This window comes from Sesamum indicum, linkage group LG7 (genome assembly GCF_026168435.1).
Source record: "Sesamum indicum cultivar Baizhima isolate 11 linkage group LG7, ASM2616843v1, whole genome shotgun sequence".
Lineage (NCBI taxonomy): Eukaryota > Viridiplantae > Streptophyta > Magnoliopsida > Lamiales > Pedaliaceae > Sesamum > Sesamum indicum.
In genome coordinates this window covers 9,122,590-9,142,753 of record NC_142663.1, presented here as the reverse complement: position 1 = coordinate 9,142,753, position 20,164 = coordinate 9,122,590, and the positions used below count along the sequence as shown (strand labels likewise).

Below are 20,164 nucleotides of genomic sequence, written 5' to 3'. Positions count from 1 at the left end.
TTTTTATCCCTATCAATATATGTTGTGTATTTAATTAAGAATTTATTTTATTAGAGTAAAAAGTGGGTGCATAAGAAAAAGTGAAAGTAAAAAATAAATATATAAGAAAAAAATTTGGCATTTGGTTAGGGAGAAAATTTGAGGGAAAGTAAAACTGGATGTATATGAGACTATCTAGAGTTCAATCTCATTTCCGTCCAAAATTGAGGAGAAAAGTGAAAGTATAAAGCAAAAATAAATAAATAAATAAAGAATAAAAGTACATATTTTATTTTTCTTTATTTTATTACTCATATATATTTTTTCTCCAATTCTTTTTTAGTTTCCTCTGATACCAATACATAACTTTTGAGAAAAAAGAAAACCAAATCTTTGAAAAAACTAATGCGTCATTGATGAATGGTAGTGATATTTATTTTATTTAAACCAAATGATTTTAAATAAATGCAAAATACTTATTTTGATAAATATTTTTATGTTTGTTTGATGAATTTTTTGCTAATAAGATTTTTAAATTTTTATATACTAAAACTATAATATTAACTTGTTTATTTTTTAATATAAATAGAAAGGATTAATCTATAAAATAATAAAAAAAATTCAATCTATTCTTTTTATAAAGTATTTAAAATTTACTTCCCTTTCAATTATATAAAAAAAAACTTGAAAAAAAAAATTATTACTCAAGTTTCCCACTTTTTTCAAATTCCACTAACAATATTCCATGAATAGTCAGCAAAAGAGGATAACTGGTTAGATATGTTCGTGGAAAATCAATTATGACTTAAATAGATATAATTTTATAAATAGAAGAGACATTTGATCAATCATAAGTGCAAACCAGACATGTCTTTACCTCCTTATCTAATAAAATAAATTGCTATATTTTTAAAAATACAGAGAGGCAAATTACTATTTTTTTCATAAAGAGATAATTTATTAATTTATAATATCATAAGGAGGTTGTTTGCATTTTTTCGAAAATTTTAGTTGAAAAGTGAGTAGATTTTTCGATTGGAACTCGGGTTTAGGTAAGAAGGGGAGAGGAAACTTCGGCCTTATCTGGTTTGATTTTTAACTTTATACTATTTTAAACTGTGAAATTATGTTTAGTTGGACTTTCTTCGGTAAGAGTTGACCATAAGTTCAGAAAATTAATTCTATAGTAACTTTTTTACACAAAAAAGATAATTACAAAATATTAAATTTTCTCATAAAAATCTATCACAAGTTATTTTAATCCAAACACATTTTTATCTATCACGTCTTTTCTTAAAAAAAAAAAAAAAGAAACTATCATAAGATATTCTAATCCAAATATGTTCATTTTATCATGTTTGTTCCCATAAAAAAATATTACAAATTATTCTAATCCCAAAATTTTGTATCTTGTCTTTTCATTTGAAAAATATATATATCAAAATATACTAATCGAGACATATTTTAATTTTTCAAACAAAACTCGATACAAAAACTATTTTGGTGTGGGCTAGAAACATTTTTAGTTTCCTGGTACAGTCTCTTTTTGTACTGGGCTTCTCTGAAGACGTGTCTGTAAAAATTGGACAAAATTTGTACTAATAGTATAAGAATATTTGTCCTCTTACCCATATTTTATAGGTTCATTTGCAACTAGCCCAATTCGTTACCAAATAAATTTTTTATATATTATGTAAAATCTTGATTATCTTTTTTAAAAAAATTACTAATCATGATCAATAATGCAGTAGTTTTTCTGGCGATTTGATTATCTTTTTCTCAAAAATTACTATCCATGATTGATATTGCAGTAGTTTTCTGACGAGCTGGTTACCTTTTTACAAAAATTATGTATTGGTATTATATGAGATTAATAAAGTAAATAAAAATAAAATATGTACTTTTTTGTCTTTTTAACTTTACAGTTTTACTTTCTATCTAAGTTTGGACGAAATGAAATTGAACTTCGGAAGGGTTTCATATAGGTTCAGTTTTACTTCCCCCCAACTTTCATTTTTCACCACAATCAAACAAATTCTAAGACAAAATTCCGCCCACCCCCACCCCCACCCCTATCCCTATTCTATTGAATTACTTTTGATCAATTTATCTAAATTCAAGTGAACTAAACTTTGAAAACTTACGATGTTGTAAAAATTATTTATCATGTAATCCTTAAATCATGTTCATTTTTTAATTAATAAATAATTAAATAATTAATTATATAACATACATGATTGTGCTAAGTATTGTTTAATATCTTGATATAATAATATTTGGTTGAAATGTTGAGGTTGAAGCTTAACATTCTATTGCTATTAAATATGCGGGTTTAATATTTTTTAAATGATATAATTATGTATATATATTTTTAAAAGAATTCAATAGAAAAGAGTTATTTTTTATCTGAGTCTCAATATAAAGAAAAGTTATCAGTAAAAATAAAAAGAAATAACTACAAATATGTTGGTAAATTTAATGTACATTGTAATAATATAGTAAATTACTGCAAATTCAAAACACAACTTCTTATTTTGATACCATTTATTTTGATGATCCAAATATAAATAATGAATCTAATTTTCCTCATTTTTGGAGATTTTGATCTAAGAAATTTTATGTTGAATATGTATCTAACCTATTTAGTTTTTGCTTTAATTTAAAACTTCTTTAGTCTTTCTTAATTACTTATCTTGAGTAAAATACGAATAATTATCCAACAGCACTGTACAATACAAAAAAAAAAAAAAAACAAAAAGTTCGGGGCCAACCCAAAGATTCGAGTCTGGAACAGTGGGCTTGGGTCGGAAGACCCGTTGAATTTTGAGGTGGCTTGAATGTTAACCAGTGCATTGGTTCTCTTTCGATATGACCTTATCCATTAACAAGTCTAGATAATTGCCCTACCCACCGACATAGAATCATCTTATCAAGAATGTTACGGTTCTTTGACAATATATTTAGTACGAGGAGAGATGAATATAATTTTTTTAAATCTAAAAAAACGTATACGTAATTAGAATAAGTTTCAAAAAAGAATATTATAATTATTCTTTAAAATAATTACACGTGCTTCATTTATGAGCGTCGTATCAATATCTTTCAGTAAAATACAAATTATTTTTTTTTTTATAATTTAAAGTTTCAATCTTATCACATGAAAATTATTCGTTATTGTTAGTTTTTACCCTAGTGGATGTAACTTGACGAGGGCACTAACAAGATCGTTTTTCAGGCCAAATCTTATTCAATTTTTAGTATTATATATTAGCAGTTAAATGAACAAATATCACAATAGGATTATTTGTATTTTTCATTTTTTTTCGCTATAGTTCGATTATATGTGCTATGTTTTTTTAAATTATAACCTTAAATTCCAAAATTAAAGTTGGAAATGTAAAAATTTCGTTCATATAATTATAGTATTAAAATTATGTAATTTTTTTAAATAAATTAAAGAAAAAAAACACAAACGCTTTGAATGATTGAGAAGTGTCCAGAATCGACGAATGACCACTCACTGCTCACTGTCCTTTTCTTTTCTGCATTTCTTTGTCGATATATGTGTGAAAAATAGCTATTCGATCTGATCATCTGCAGCCCATGTCGTCGACAGTGATCGTAATTGTGCTTCACGTTTTCTTTTCTTCCCATCTTTGGCTTACTTTTCAGTAAAACAGAGAACAAAATGATGCACTTTTATATTAAATTAGTTGTCTCTATATATATGATTGAGTCTTTGTGCATGTGAAGACATACGCCATTTCATAAAGAAGGAAGTTATAAAGCCCCACACAAGAAATCTGCAGTGGATAGTAATTAATTATCGTGGTGTAATAATTGTGGATCTTTATTTTAGCATATGATATGGAAATATTGCTCACAATAACAAATTATAAGAAATTTTTTTATTATAATTAAGAATTATGATCCGGCTCGATCACGTGCGACTTAGATCAAGGATCGTGATTTCACCACGTCACCTCCCCGAATCTGATATTTGAAGATAAACCAAGGAAAATTAAGCTAGTCGAGTTCGTCCCCGGCGACGACACTCCGAAACTTGAGTTAGTCTCGAGATCGAAGGAAAAGTTGGCGATCTAAATTTGCGAGTAAAGTGATAGAAAATGAAGATACTATTTCCTTGTGTAGGTTGGAGTATTTATAGTGGAGATCCTGGGTCCCACCACTTGACACGTGTTGCTCCTGAGGTCCTTCATGCAATGACTAAGCAGACGACACCTGTCTGGGTCGTTTTATGGGTCGGACCTGAATCAACTTGACCTAACTGCCATAATCTTGACCCGCAACGACCAACGACCACATGTGCGACCTCAATATCTTTGCGACCTTGCAATTTCAATAGAATCCTCATCAAATTAGGATAAATATTTTTGTTGTAGTAAGAATTATAATAAATATTTTGATCATACGAGATTATGGCAAATATTTATTTACTATAAACGTAAGTTTTCATATTGAGGAGAAGCCACCCCCCGGTCACTACTACTGTTATGACCCACCGTTCAGCAAATATTTATTTATTTTATATAACACTCTATTCAACACATAACAAGCTGTTAAAATAGTTTCATATCAAAGATTTGAATGTATGGAAGATTCAATAAAAGTGGCATTTATCAAATCAACCGACGTTTTATTTTTTCTTTCAGCTACACTATTTACTGGATTGATTTTCAATTTCATGGAAATAATATTTATACTCCTCAAAAACATCACTTTATTTTTCGTTAAATAAACATAAGTATATTTGGAAAAATCATCTTTTATATAACAAAAACATAAGTATAACACCTTTTAGAAAATAATATATAGTCTCTAATAAATTATGAAGTTCATTATTGTAATACATAAACGTTTACGCCATAAAATATATATAAATAAAGATAATATTAAAATTATTATTTAACTCTATTTTGACGATAATCAACTATTTTTTTTAGTGCATTAAAATATATATGATTTGACACTTACAGTTTTCTGTCCCTTTCCAAAATAGCACCAAATACATTACCGTTCACTTTCAATAATTTTCTGATCTCTTGAACTGCAACATCAAGCGCTCATCACATTTTAAAATATAAATTTCTCACTTTTTAAAAACTCATCATACCCATTTTCGGTTGGAGTAAGAGTGATGAATTATTAATTAAAATAAATTAATTATAATTTTTTTAATATTAATATCTAATAAATTATTATAATAGTTATATTATAATTAATAATATTAAATATACTTAATTGAACAAACATTTATTATTACAATAGAAACACCACCTACTGTTCAATAGAAACAACATCCCATGTTGAGGTTTGAACCCACCTACTGTTCAATAGAAACAACATCCCATGTTGAGGTTTGAACCCATGACCTCTAACATCATGAGATTTTAGCTTTGCCAACTAAGCTATATCTCACGGCTATTAAACCCATTTTCTCAAATCATCTAAAGTTTATCCCAAAACCCCTTCAAAAGAATTTATCCAAAAACAACTCCAAATCAGAGCACTAATTTTAGAGTAAATTATATTTACATTCATGTGATTAGGTTTAATCTTACAAACACCAAATACCTGTACAAAATTATAAATACATTTTTCAGACTGTAGGTGTAATTATAGGTACAGCCTTTATTCCACGGCAAAATTTTACGCAAATACATTAGAAAATATTTGTATAATTGAACAAATCTTAAATAACATCTGTATAATTTATGGTTAAATTCATTTTGACCCCCTATTATATGTAAAAATATCAAAAACCCCCATGAAAATTTTAATATAAACAATCACCCCTATGTTATGAATGAATAATCACACTGCCCCTGGTCAACTTGAGCCTATTTTTTAGAAACAATGATTAAATTCCCCTCCTAATCAATTGATGAAATTAGGCCTATTAATATATAATTATTTTAATTTATAATTATTAAAATATACTTATAATATATATAATTACAATTTATAAAAAAAATTCAAAATAATAATTAAAACTCACACCCACCTGCTTTACCCCCCCCCCCCCCCCCCGCCACCCCCACCTGCCCAGACTGGCGTCGCCCAAATAAAAAAGGAGGGCGATGGCTGTTGCCCAAGGGTGAGGAGGGCGTGAACGCGCCCTCCTCTTCTGCAGCGGTAGCAGTGGCAGCTGCATTTTGTAAATATATAAATTAATTTAACTAAAATAATATTTTATTATTAATAAATATATGTAATATTATATATATTAAACGTGAGAGAAGGGCAAAAATGTAAAAAAAAGAAGAAGTTATTTTCATAGTCAAAGCGCGTGTGACCCAATTTCTGTATGGAGGGGTTCTTTTTAACTTTATTTTATATCGCATGGAAGTATTTAATATTTTAATTTATGCACAGAACTTTTTAAATATTTCTATTATCACAGGGTGTATGTATTTTTTTCCTAAAATTTACCGTTTAGCTTTTAACCTAAGTCATGAGTTTCAAACTTGCAATTACGCCCTCCACCAACAGCCTTAAATTGTGGTGTAATTAAGATCCACTTTCAAGTTTACACATTTTCGGACTTCTGTTCACACACTTTCTTTGGGATAAGACAACCAAATCAAGATAGAAAGTGATTGAAAACTTGGACAAATCAACAAAATTTCTCCACATCACATGCCCAACACTTTATCAAGATAGAGAATTCTGTTAAACTTCATTTTAGGTTTTCCCATATTATTCCTATAATTTTTTTCTTTTTCTTTTTATCAAATATCATTTTAGTCCTTTAATTTTTTTTTTTTAGTTATAATTTGATCCCTTTCACATCAATTAGAAAAGTATACATAACTGCTTTAATTAAAAGAATTTCTTGTTGCGGTTAAAGATGGTTATTCTTACAATATTACATACCTAAAACTTGATTACAATAGTCCCTCATGTGAGGTCTCTATCACTACAATGCAAGTGACTCAAATGTCCAAAGAGTATGTGGAAAGTGATGACACTTTAGAAATTCACATACTTTCGCTCTTATTATGTCGACCCCAATCGATCGACACAAAAATTATGTTGGATTTGTTGGGATCGATAGCCTCTAAACAGAACCCTTCACCAACAATATTGATGGAAGTATAATGTTAAGATGAGGTCGAGAAGCTAAAACTCTTAGTACTTACAAAGTGCTAATGTGTTGGAAAATGAACCTAACCATGAATCGGTCGTCATGGTCGCTCGACATTTTCTAAACAGTTCGGAAGCGAATCATCAAATTGGTCATAACAAGTCGTGCCCGACAAGAATGCGGATCCATGTCCTATATATTTGATGATATTCATGTGTATTATGAGAGTAAGTTTCTACTAATAACCCCATATTATCCACTATAATTGAGTCATGTTCAGTATTCTTTTAAATGTGTTTGTAAAGGATAGGTGATAAGGACAATTCCACTAATAAAAAGTTGGATAAAAAGAAGAAAATGGGTTGTCAGGAAATCTGAATTTTATGGACAACACTTTCTGGTCTCATCCCTCAATGTGATGCCCCACTCCCATACGCAGAAGAAAAGATGGAGCCCCGGAGTTTAAAGTAAGATTTTGCGTATCTCTTTAGCGCATTTCTGTTTTCATCCACACTTTGCCTCTGCCCTACTTTCAGACATCATTCAAATGAGCATCACAGGCATCAAATCGGAATAAACTTTTGCTCAACGTGTAACTTGTACTAGCGATTGAAGTACACTCCACGTCTGTGGTAACATAAATCTTATTATATTTGTTTAATTAATTAGGAAAAAATAAAATAAAAATCAATAATTGATAATTTTTATCAACTTTAAATATGCATGAGGTTGAAAAAAGTTGAAAAGAGCATTGCGCATCTTATTATATTTTCGTTTTTGGTACCACAATTGTTGTGAATTTGAATTTTGGTACCATTAAATTCAAAATAAGCCTTTTTAGTTTCATAAAATCATGAAATTTATCGCCAGTAACTTGAAAGTTTGTCGAAAAAGATGGGTAAAATTTAGTACAGCTGTAAATACAATTAACCCTTAAATAATAATAATAATAATAAAACCACACACATATCCACCCTCAAACCCTATAAATACCCCCTCAGTGAAGTTCTCGACACACCCCATATTCACTTCTCAACTCTCTCTCTAAACTAAAAGAATATGGGGCGCCTTGCTACTGTTTTCTTTGTACTGATGCTTGTCGTCATCAGCACTGGTTAGTCATTTAGTTTTTTCTTTGAGTTTTCCGACATCCATGTTTACATACAGAGGATAAATTATATGGGCATTTCTGGAGATTAGATTAAATTATATAAACACTTTTTGTGTTTTATAAAATTACAGCCGCACTTTCTGAGAGGTGTTAGTATAATATTTTTCAACCGGTGTTTGTTTAAATTTTACATTTGAATAGGGGTGTAATTGTCGTATAATTATAATTTCAAGAGATGTAACTGTAATTTTACAAAAAATACGGAGATGTTTGCTTTTTGCTTCCTCTTGCTGCAGTAAATATTTTAGTTTAATGAAATAAGTCCCGTGCGAAAATAATAGTAGGCAAAAATCCTCCCAAAAAAAAAAAAAAAAAAACCCGGCAACATGATGTTGTGTATGTGTTGTATTTATTTATTCATTTTTTATTTAGAACAATTTTGTGTCCATGTAAGCTGACACGATATGAAGTTAAATTTAATTATATAAATATTTTATACTTTTTGTAAATTAGCACAGCACTTGAGATTGTAGTTGTAATATTATATATATTCTGGACTGAAAATTTATAAATACACACCCTTAAGTTGAATTACATCGATATTAATTCCTTTATGAGGTAAATTTGTAATTTTACAAAAAATAAAAATTATCTATGTAATTATACGTAATTTCAGGATTATCCATGTAATTTATCTTTAATATTTTAATAGGAGGTAAGTGCAATTAATCAAAAATATATTTACAGAAAGAGGTCCAATGGTGGGAGAGGCAAGGACATGCGAGTCACTGAGCCATCGTTTCAAGGGAGCGTGCGTGAGTTCCACCAACTGCGCATCGGTTTGCCACACCGAAGGCTTCCCCGGCGGCAACTGCAGAGGGTTTCGTCGCCGTTGCTTCTGCACCAAACACTGTTGAAAGGTTCCATTTCAAGCATTAGGCTGTTATTGGTTTTGCAATGTGTTTGATGGACTTTCTCTCTTTTATGTCTTTTTTACTGAGTGGAGTTAATGAATGGTGTCTCTCATGCTGAGACTTCTGTCGTGGTGTACTGTTGAATAATGGCAATAATTGTGTGGGAATGTTATTTTACTTGTGTTTCGCCTTTGTCCGTGTAGGAAATTTTTTTATCTAATTTAGATTTGGCTGAATTACACTAATCGCAAAATAGATGTTTTATATTTATTATGTGATTGGTTAATTTTTTTAAATTATATACCAATCACACGAAAAGTATATAACACTTATCGTAAAACCCTTTAGTCCCAACCCTTTATATTTTGTACAACCTCTTGCTCTTATAAAGAACTTCTTTTTTTTTTATTTTTTTATTTATCTATTACCATTAGGCCATGTTTTGGTGGAAGACAACAAGTCTAAGGGCAGAAAAAATAATGACAAAAGAAAAAACGAAACAATTGAAGATCTTGAAGCTGCAAAATGAAGCATAAAAAATTGAGAAATCTCCGACTATAGTCGTTAGTGTCATTATTGAGGATGTCAGATTACGTATTCTTAGTATTAATTTGCCGAGTTATGTTAGTACTAGTGCGCTTTATAAATTATGGTGTATCCCTTGGCCTGTCGAGGGAGAAGCTAGCACTTGAGCACTGTTGTATTATATCTTTATTCACATCTATGAAATTTACCTTTCTCCCAAAAAAAAAATGAAACATAAAAAAAATATTTATTATTTATGGTAAAAAAATATTCTAGAAAAACCTTAGTTCGATTATTATATTTATCGTTTTTTTTTAAAAAAAAAGAAATAGCAGAAAGAAAGAAAAAATTAGAAGAAGAAAGCACCAAACCTAAATTTCACCATGGAAGAAGCTGAGCTAGTTGACGAAACATCCCCACTCGAATTCTCAAAGTGTTCTTAAAAATATTTTTACTTATCAATTCTATTTTATTATTACAATATAACAGTGTTATAGAGATAATATGAATCACGGACAACGCACGTGCTTTTGACTAGCATAATATTTAAACACCCAAATGAGGTAATAAATTTGATTTAAAAGATAATTATAACATAAAAGGTATATATATAAATAGGTAAGAACTTATAATAAATTCAACAGTAGCCTTATTTCCGAACATCGTTCACAAAAGGGTAAATTGCGTAACACCTCTATGTGTTTGTAAGATTTAGTTAAAAATTTCTTGCGCTAAATTTTATCGGTAAAAAATTCCCTATATTTTATAAAATACAGCAAAAAGTTCCTCTTTATTAGAAACTAACGGAGAGTGTCACTCACCTATTATGCAATATAAAAATCACTTATAATATATATTATTAACTCAATTAAGTTATTATTAATTTAAATATATTCTATTTATTATAAACAATATTAATTAAATATAAAAAATACCAAAAACTTAATATAAATAATTATTAAAATTAAATATTAAAATTAATTAATATTTAAATTTAAAAAATTAAATTAACTTTACTTTACTTTTAATATATATATATATATATATAACTTTTTTTTAAATCTTTTTCTCCGTCACCCGCCATTACTGGCCAGCGACGGTGCCTAGGCGACGGAGTTTGCGCTTCTTCTCTAGGCGACCACCATCGTCTTGATCAGGCCGACACCTCTTCCAAAAGGGGGCGGCGGCGATTATTCTGGGTGACGGAGACGACTATTTCACCCCCCACATAGGCGGCTGCCGTCGCTACCTGAAATTCATATATATATATATATGTTATATATAGTTATATTATATTTTTTATTTATATATTTATATATATATATTATATAATGTATATGTAAATATATAAAAAAAATATATTTAAATTACTTAAAATTTGGACCGTTCATTTTTTATAATTGAAGATAAATGGTTGTTATAAGGGTATAACAATCAATTTAACAACAAATTAACGTCAGAGCTTACCTAACGGAAGAAAAAAGTATACAACCTTTTAAAAACAAAGGGAGATTTTTTTCCATTTTTTAACGTAGAGAATTTTGACTAAATTTTAAAAATATAAAAAAGTTATATACAATTTACCCTTCACAAAAATATCTATATATATATCCTCTCATCGATATCTTCTCTCAGCCTCACTGTGCGCCATCCTAAATTTGGTACAAAACTAAAAACCCTCGTCCTCGCGGACACTCCTTATACGTCGACTCTTTCGACTAACACCTCTGCCAACCATCTCGTTTTTGGTAATTCAATCATTTTTAATTTACTTTGATTTTATTTTATATTTGAATTAGATTTCTTGTTTTGTATTTTTCATATTTAATTTTTTAATTTCACCTGGATCTTATTTACTTTGTGGGGATGTCGATCTTATTTTTAATTTTTAATTTAAAATAGGTTGGTGTTTTCGAGCGAAAACTAAGAAGAAAGTAGATCTAAATCATTTTTTGGAGTCAAGAATCTAGTCTCACATCATAGTTCTAAACATCGAAATAATAATTGATTTTTCTTTTTCTTTCTTTTTTTTGATTTGAACCGATGAACTATTATTAATTTAAATAGTTCGATTACAATCAATTACATCAAATACTAATAATAATTGATTTCTTATTTGTTTTTCTGTTTGTCTGCACACAAATCTAATTTATGTTAAAAAAGATATCACAAATTTAATTGGTTTATTATGTTTATCTTTTTTTTACTTTTGTTTCTCTTAAAGAGAAAAGAAAAATATTTACGTATTTTTTGATGTATATTCATTGAAATTTAACAAAGGGGTTTTCTGGGTATCTATTATCTTTATTTCAAATGTCAGATCTAGGGTTTTTATTGTTTATTTTATTTATTTATTTGGGTGAAATGAAAACTAATTATTTTTATTCATAATATAAGAAGTATTGTCAAATACTAAATACTAATATATTTATTTTATTTTCAAGATTATTGTCAAAATACAATACCAGCGTTGTCGTTTGTTTCAAGATTATTACTCTTAACTTATTAGGATAGAAAATAAACATCAAATCTCATATTTTCCATAAAATATAGAAATTATTTCATACCGATAATTATGTTAAGAGATGGGAAGATAAGAGAACACAAATTCTTCCTTGTTTTGCAGGTTTCTGATAATCATGGGAACAAAGAGCAATCGACATGCATTCTTCAAGTTCTTCTCACCCGAAACTTGTGCAAATCAATTGGTATTTTCCTGCTTTCTCTTGTTTCTGTTCTATCCTATAATGCAGGCTTATTGAAATTTTAGTCATGTATCTATAAGGGATTGACAATTTTAGTTCTCGAATTTTAGATTTAGTAATTTTGATCTTGTTACTTTTAAATGTTCGTAATTTTGGTCATTCAGCCCATTTTATGACCATTTTGCTATTCTAGCTAAAAATTAATCATAATCCACTACATGCTTCAAATTAATCATAAGTCCTCAAAAATTCGTATATTTTTTCGACTATCTTGTTTCTGGATATTCCAAGTTCTCGGTTTTATGGACTTTCTCCAACCACACTACCGCAATAGATGGTTTGCAGGTACTTGGCTCCTTCAGCAACAAACAACACAGCCCTATTTCGTTTCATACCTTAGGACGTAGAAGACTCTCCAATATAGGGACTTAATAGAATTTTGGATAACAAATCGGACAGAAGCCTTACTTTTATTGAAGAGATATATGGAATATTATATAGATATTATTTCCTTCGTTGGAGGAGACAACTATTTAGCCTCTCATATGATAGAGAACTTGACTCGTTGGGAAACCCCCATAAACTAAGAATTTGAAAACTTATTAAGATTTAGACACTCAAATATTATGCTTTGAAGAGTAGAAAAAAATTTCTGATGACCCCCCATCTGCTTCAATTGCTTCTTTCTTTATAGGCGTCCGTTGACTTCAAATTCAGACTCGAAATTTGGTTTTTGATGACGTCATTGTAGTCATCATCATCTTGTCTCTTTCAGATGACGTCACTGCATTCGTCATCACCGCATCTTTTTCAGCTGTTGGTCAATATGGCCTGTCGGTTATGTGATTGCTAGCTAGCATTCCTGTTTTGCTAACTATTGGTCTTTGTTGTTTTCTGCCGATAGTCTTATTTTTTATTTTTTACATTCTCTAATTTTTACTTCAATTTGTAAAATCTCTTCTTTTACCCATGTCTTGATTTGGTTTGGGTTTCTTTTGGGTAACCCAAATTTTTGTCCAGAACAGGGGTTTCTCTTGTTTCTCGCAGTAAGGGCATACATGGTTATGCCATTGTCCAACTTGCAGCATGTTGCACGTTTTCATCCTTGTTGTTTCGGTCGCTGGTAGCTTAATTTTTCAAATCAACATCCTCTTCTTTTCAAATAAGCTTTTTGCGAACTCAATATTTTTTTCCGTCATGGAGTTTAACAGGAATGATCTATTCACTTTGTTGAGAACATTTTGAATGGATATGACTTTGTCCATCTCAATAAGATAAACTCATAATCCCCAAGCTTTTCTAGTAGAGATATCGTCTACACTAATTGCTGATACCAATGGAGCTTCTCCTGAGTCAACTTTACTTTGTTAATGGCTACCATATCTTGTCTCTATAGCTTGATGAAATGAAAAGCTAGATGAGACCCATTTCCTACTGTTTCTGGAGCTGCTGATATGAATTTTAAATCCAGAATATCTCCTCTTTTTAAGTTGGGGTTGTTTTGTTAAGAGTCATAGACTGCCCTACTAATCCATTGCAAAAGCTTTGAAACTTTTGAAAAATTGGGTGATATAGTACGAACTAAAGCCAAGGCTCCAGAATCATACCATTCTCAAACATCTTCTGGTTTGGACCCATCTAACATCCAGACTATGTTATATTTTTTTCAGATGTTTCAATAATGGTCGTGCTTGGGTTTACTCCTTGCGGGAAATTAATTTTTCCCACATTTGCTGGTATACCTGCCAATCAGAATAAAAAGATATCAAACTCGTTAGTGTTAACCTTAGAGGTGTCTGTCATTGGCCTAAAGCTAATATATCCCTCTTTCACTCTAAAAGTGCTGGGTTGACTTAAATTCTTAGGAGTTTGCACTTCATATGACCTAATTGTTGCTATTTCAGTAGAGTCTGACGATGACCTCATGCAATCGGTACTTGAACCCGACACTACAAGTCCACTAATAACACTACCCCCAATAGTTACATGACTAATTTTGCAATTTTCCCCCTACAATACATGGAAATTTCAAAAAACTATCCAGTACAGTGCCAAAAATAACATCTGAGTGTCCAAAAATATAAAATAAAAAAAAAAAGATAGACACGATTAGAATTTTTTGTTATAATTTAAAAAAAATTTAGACTATCTAAAGCTTTTGTAAGTCTGCTGAAAAAACTATACCTACTGAAAATGAGAAATTAAAGAAGTCAAGTTCTTTTCGAAATTCTCAACACACACCATGCATATCAAATTTCTGTTTGATGAACTCGATATCGCGTGGTCGCCGGCCAAGAAAACCAAATAGGGGAAATAAACCCCTGATGAGATCTTCGAGCACCCGAACTGTCCAAGAGTCCCCTAACCCGGTAGTTCCGACAAATGAAACTCAGATGACAAGAATGATTTGATTTCAATCTAACAAATGTAAAGTTAGTTTGCACGTGTGGAAGCTCTCATTTGGTTAGAACTGATTTATGTTCTCTGTGCACAGGAAATTCCTTCAGCCTTTATTCTATCCATCCAAGGAGCTTTACCAAATAATGCAATCCTTAGAGATAAGTACAGTAATTCATGGCACGTGAATGTGGCAAAAGTTGGGGATACATTCTACTTAAAAGATGGTTGGGCAAAATTTGTTGGAGATAATTTTATTAATAGAGGGGACATGTTAGTTTTCGAATGCTATGGTAAAGGCTTGTTTAGTACCAAAATTTATGACTCATCTGGATGTGAAAAGAAAGGAGTTGGAGCTTTTCGGGCCACTAATGAGGAGACGAAGGCGGTGATGGAAGAGGATAAGGAGGACGAAGGGGACGACGAAGAGCAAGAAGGGACGACGAAGGATTCAGACGAGAAAGAGGAAGAAGAGGGCAAAGACGAGGATGAAACTAATGATAACGATGACAATTATATAGTGGTGAGTGAAACAGATGATGAAGGAGAGGAAGAGATTCGTACTAGTAACGTCCACGCTCCGATCGGGAAACATGGGACTAGTTGTAAGTTTACATATTCGATATTTTGTGTTGAATGCATTTAAACATTCTACGTAGAGGAAATGAGCAAAAACACTCCTGTAAAAAGAAAAAAAAAAACAAAACAAATTACCATACTGTGTTTTGGGAAATTTTTCAAAACACAAGGGGTAAGTTACTCATTTTTATTTTTTTATTTTTTATAGTGAGTTTTCTGTTTACTTTTTATATTATACGGGTTAAATTGCATTTAACCCTCAATTTTTTTATATAATAACTAATGTAATTAAATAATTTCTTTATTTAAATAACTTTATACTTGTTTTGCTACATACAGCCAACACTAGTGAAAAACAAAGTCGATGTAGGAGGGTTCCTGATATATATGGCGAAGAGATTTTCCGAACTGGATTGGCAACATATCCCAAACATCCTTATTTTATAACCAAAATTAATCCGGGACGTAAGGGTGAACTGGTAAGATTTATTCCATTACTCTAGTCTTCTCTACATCATTTGTTGCTTTTATAATACGGACAATTATGTTTACGCTCCAGTTATGGTCTGTTTTTAGTATATAATTATAAAAACTACTCCTGACAGTGAAAAATTATGTGTAGTAGTTTGTGTATTGATGTTTTTCAGGAGTGCACGTGTAATTTTAGAGAAAGTAAGGATGGTTTGTATAAATGATATTAACGTTTTTAGTTTCTAGTGGGTTCATATGCAATCATCCAAAGGCAGGAATGATTTGTGTAAACAGACCATAGATTAAGGTGTAAATAAACTTTGAGTAGTGATGAAGATTTGTGTGCTTGCAATCTACTTATGTTTGAAATATGCTTTAGACATAATCACTTATTTGTGATGGTTGGTAGTATATCCCCATGGACTTGATCAAAGTTCAGAACCTCAATCTTCCCAAGGAGATTTTGCTTCTTGATCCAAGTGGGAGGAAGTGGAGCGCAAGGCTGAAGCAATGGAGAGATGGACGAACATACTATAGGGGGGGATGGAGAAGACTTTGCAAAACGAACTTGATTGGAGACGACGACCTATGCATCTGCGAGTTCATAAAAAGAGGCGAACGACTTTGTTTAAACATTAGTTTTGTTCGTGCCAATCGGGACTAAAGCTACACTTCAAAACGATCAACAAAGATCGATGTTGGTGAATTGTGTTTGTATGCAACAATTTCCACATCAAAAAGTTGAGAAGTGTACACTTTGTCTTTGTTAATTTGGTGAAGTATGCAGAGCAACATTGGAAAGGTTAATGGTGAAGATCATCTGCAGACTAATGCTTTTGTATGGGAAAATCGCATTAATGTTTTGTGCCATTTGTTAAGGTATTTTTCTCTATTTAGTTCTCGCATTGCATATCATAATTTCAAAATTTTCTCAAAATTTTAGTCTTCATGTGCATTTATCATCCAATAATTAACGGAGCAGTAGCCTCATTAAGATTTTCTATTAATTATCTAAAATTGAGAAAAGTTTCGAACTTTAATTATTTAGTGAATCTTATATTATTTGATTTTTTAATATTAGATAATCTTGTATATGCATGAAAGATTAAGTTTTTAAAAACATGAGACACTATTGAATAAGAAGTAGACAAAATCAATTAGATTTAAATGACTTAATAGATCAAGAAAGTAAACTAAAAATATGATGAAGTTAAAAATTACAAATAATAATATTTTAAATTTAGAAGTTATGAAGAATATAGATAATATTTTGACAAAATTTAAAATAAATATTTTAAATTTAGAAGTTATGAAGAATATAGATAATATTTTGACAAAATTTAAAATTTGATAGTAAATTATAATTATCATGATTATAGGACATTTCAACAGAAATTAGTACTAATAATATGGATATGTGTATTAGATTAAACTTTTACAAACAATAGTTAATAAACAATTAGTTTAAAATCATTTCACATCAACAAGTTTAAAAATAAGACATTACAATTATTATAATAAAAGAAAAAGTACAAGATTTCACAAAAATAATGTAACAAACATAAAATAAAGTTGAAAAGAAATAAAACCTACAAATAAAGCATGATGATTTTTTTTTTTAAAAAAATGGAATTTCTTATGAAAAAATCCAAAATGCGGAATTTCGTTAATTTTATTTTGATATCGAATCTTTCATATATTATATATTACTTTCATATTAATTTGTTCCAATTATTAAACATAATAATTAGTAAATACAAAAGACAAAAATTAATTTTTAGGAATATCTTTTTCTTTATTTAATAGTATCAATTAAAATTAAAAAAGTGAGTGCAAATAACAAATTAAATGATTTCATCATCAATTAAAATTATTATTATCAATTTTTTTAATATAATTGTATACTAATGATTCAATGATAGAAATATAAATAAATTTAGAGTTTAAAATTTTTTAAACACACTATAAAAAAAAATACAGGATTTAGTGCGGGTTTAGGAATGATTTTTTTTTTTTTTTTAAGAATGAGAAATTACTAATTGGACACTGTTGAATTAGATTTTGGAAGGGCCATGGAACATGAGACCTTCCGTCATAATAGATGGTGTTTCTAATTAGTAAGAATTTTTGTACCACTTGTTCATATATCGTTTCTAAATACGCCTGACTATCTAAAAATATAATTTTTTTGGAGCATTTTTTTTTCTATTTGGAATGGTTTTTATTTTTACTTTTTGTACACATTTTGAAATGATCATTGTAAGACTATCTATGTCCGAGTAATATATTTTGGACTACACTGTTGAATATACTTTGGGACAGTTTTGTTCTTTATTTGGAATACATTGGAATTGTTGGGTCGATGTTGTAGAATGTGCTTTGGAACGGCTTTTGCACCACCATTTTCCACTAGATTTAATACATTTTTTAGAATGATTCTTACCATATTTAGTTATTAATTTTGGAATAATTTTTTATTTTTTTAAACACATTCACAAACCATTCAAAATTCCTTTCCTGATTTATATTTTTTGTAATTGTTTTTTAATTTTGAAATAATAATTTTATAATAATAATAATTAATTAGTTAATATAATTATTTTATTTTTATTTAATTAATTAAATAATATTGAATTATATAATGCAATTAACAATAAAAAATAGAACAAAGGCATGATGTAGATTTGATGGCTTCAAGGATTAGATCATCTCTTGTTTTTTTTTTCTCTGGAATCTCCATCGTGTTTCCTGTTTAATGTAGAAGATATATTAGTCCAAGGGCATGATTCGCTCTTGTCTTGATTTGGATGTCTCAGGGTTTTTTCTTTGGTTTCTCTATAGATCTGTAACTTTTGTTTTCAGATTTGTAAGATTCTTATGTAGATCTAAAAGGATTTTAAGGATTTCAACCAACTTTTGGTTTAAAGTTTCTATTTTTATAGGCATATGGATTAACCTATGTCTATAGTTTTGGATTATCTTTTGAATTTTTCTTAAATCTTGTGAGATCTTCAAGGTATCCGACTCGAGTTCTTTCTAATCATTTCCTCAAATCATAATTTTTAGAATTGTATAGGTGAATGAACTACCCATTTCGTTTCTCTTGGTTAAGATTCTATCATGGACCTCGGTGGAGTGTAAGCGCCTTACTGCGTTTCCTGGTAGTATCTGACGGACTTGAAAATTCCTCACCCCTTTTTGTTTTTCTTCTGGTGTGAGAAAAGTTGAATCAATCCTATACGGACTTTTGTCAAACTTTTTTGAGAATTTTCATAAAAAGTTCCATTTTTGTATTTTCAGAATCTGGAAATATTTTTCATTGTCATCGTAATTCAAACTTTCATTTGGTTCCATTCTCTTAAAAGGTCTCCTCTGTTAGTAGATAAAATATTTAAGTGCAATATAAATAAAGAATCCTAGCTTTGATACCATTCTATGCAAATATGATGCAAAAAAATGTGAAAATATCGAAACATAACTAAATTGCTCTTTTTAAAGCTATAAAGGGATAAAGTTGTTCAGATTTAATCGAAAGGCAGAAATTGCCGTATTTTTAAAGTTACGGAGCATAATTACCAGGGTCAAAAGTATAATCCTTAAAATCCTATCCCTAAATTACGAGTTAGTTTATGTAATTAACCCAAATTAAAAGTATAACATAATTTGCAAAAGGCATGATATTCAAACCTTTTTAAGATCGAAAAAAGTAAGACAATTGATGAAAGTGAATTTAAAGTCAACGAACAATATTGCCGTCTCTATGCATTTGTCATCCCACGGGGATGAGAGTTCTACACTTTCGATCACAACATATATAATAACCACATAATTTTGCCATCTAGTTTCCAACACAAGTTGAACCTTGGGAATAATCAAATGTCAATTTTGATACCTTTTCAAAAATCACATAAAGCGAAAAATCAGAACCGGAGACCTCCTATTTTGTGGGAGGAAAAAAAATGCTATTTTCCCCATTTCATTTGCTGACATTGACAACCATCACATCCACATTCAAACGCGTATACAAGCTGAGGAAGTGTCTCCTTCATATTTCACTTTTGTTTGTGTTTTTTCCCATTTTGGTTGACTTTGTGATGGTAAAGTGAGAAAGAGAAAGACAGCACAAGAATCAGGAACCATCTCAGACAATAACTTTTGACAATTTAGTAAACTTGTTGTAATGTACGTAGTTCCACAATTTGATTTTAGTTGGCAAATATCACCACCCCAACTTAATTGCTTAAACGGACAACATGTGAATATCAACCAAAAGGGAAAATCATTAAAGCAAAAGCATGTGAATGCAGAAATATCACCACATTTTTTCCTTATATTCTCCACTCATTTAAGAATCTCAAACCCTTCCAATATTTAG

At 29.8% G+C, this 20,164-nt stretch overlaps 2 protein-coding genes across 2 annotated transcripts; both read left to right on the top strand.

Annotated features, from left to right (window-relative positions):
• The first annotated feature begins 8,043 nt into the window (after positions 1 to 8,043).
• On the top strand, positions 8,044 to 9,298 carry LOC105166438 (defensin Ec-AMP-D2). The gene is made up of 2 exons (XM_011085787.3): positions 8,044 to 8,201; positions 8,946 to 9,298. The coding sequence occupies exons 1-2, from the start codon at positions 8,147 to 8,149 to the stop codon at positions 9,113 to 9,115; spliced, it is 225 nt and encodes a 74-aa protein (XP_011084089.1). The 5' UTR covers positions 8,044 to 8,146; the 3' UTR covers positions 9,116 to 9,298.
• A 1,937-nt stretch (positions 9,299 to 11,235) lies between these two features.
• On the top strand, positions 11,236 to 16,659 carry LOC105166436 (putative B3 domain-containing protein At5g66980). The gene is made up of 5 exons (XM_011085786.3): positions 11,236 to 11,385; positions 12,264 to 12,345; positions 14,837 to 15,344; positions 15,658 to 15,797; positions 16,199 to 16,659. Exons 2-5 carry the CDS (start codon positions 12,277 to 12,279, stop codon positions 16,451 to 16,453), a joined length of 972 nt encoding a protein of 323 aa, XP_011084088.2. The 5' UTR covers positions 11,236 to 11,385; positions 12,264 to 12,276; the 3' UTR covers positions 16,454 to 16,659.
• Positions 16,660 to 20,164: the final 3,505 nt, after the last annotated feature.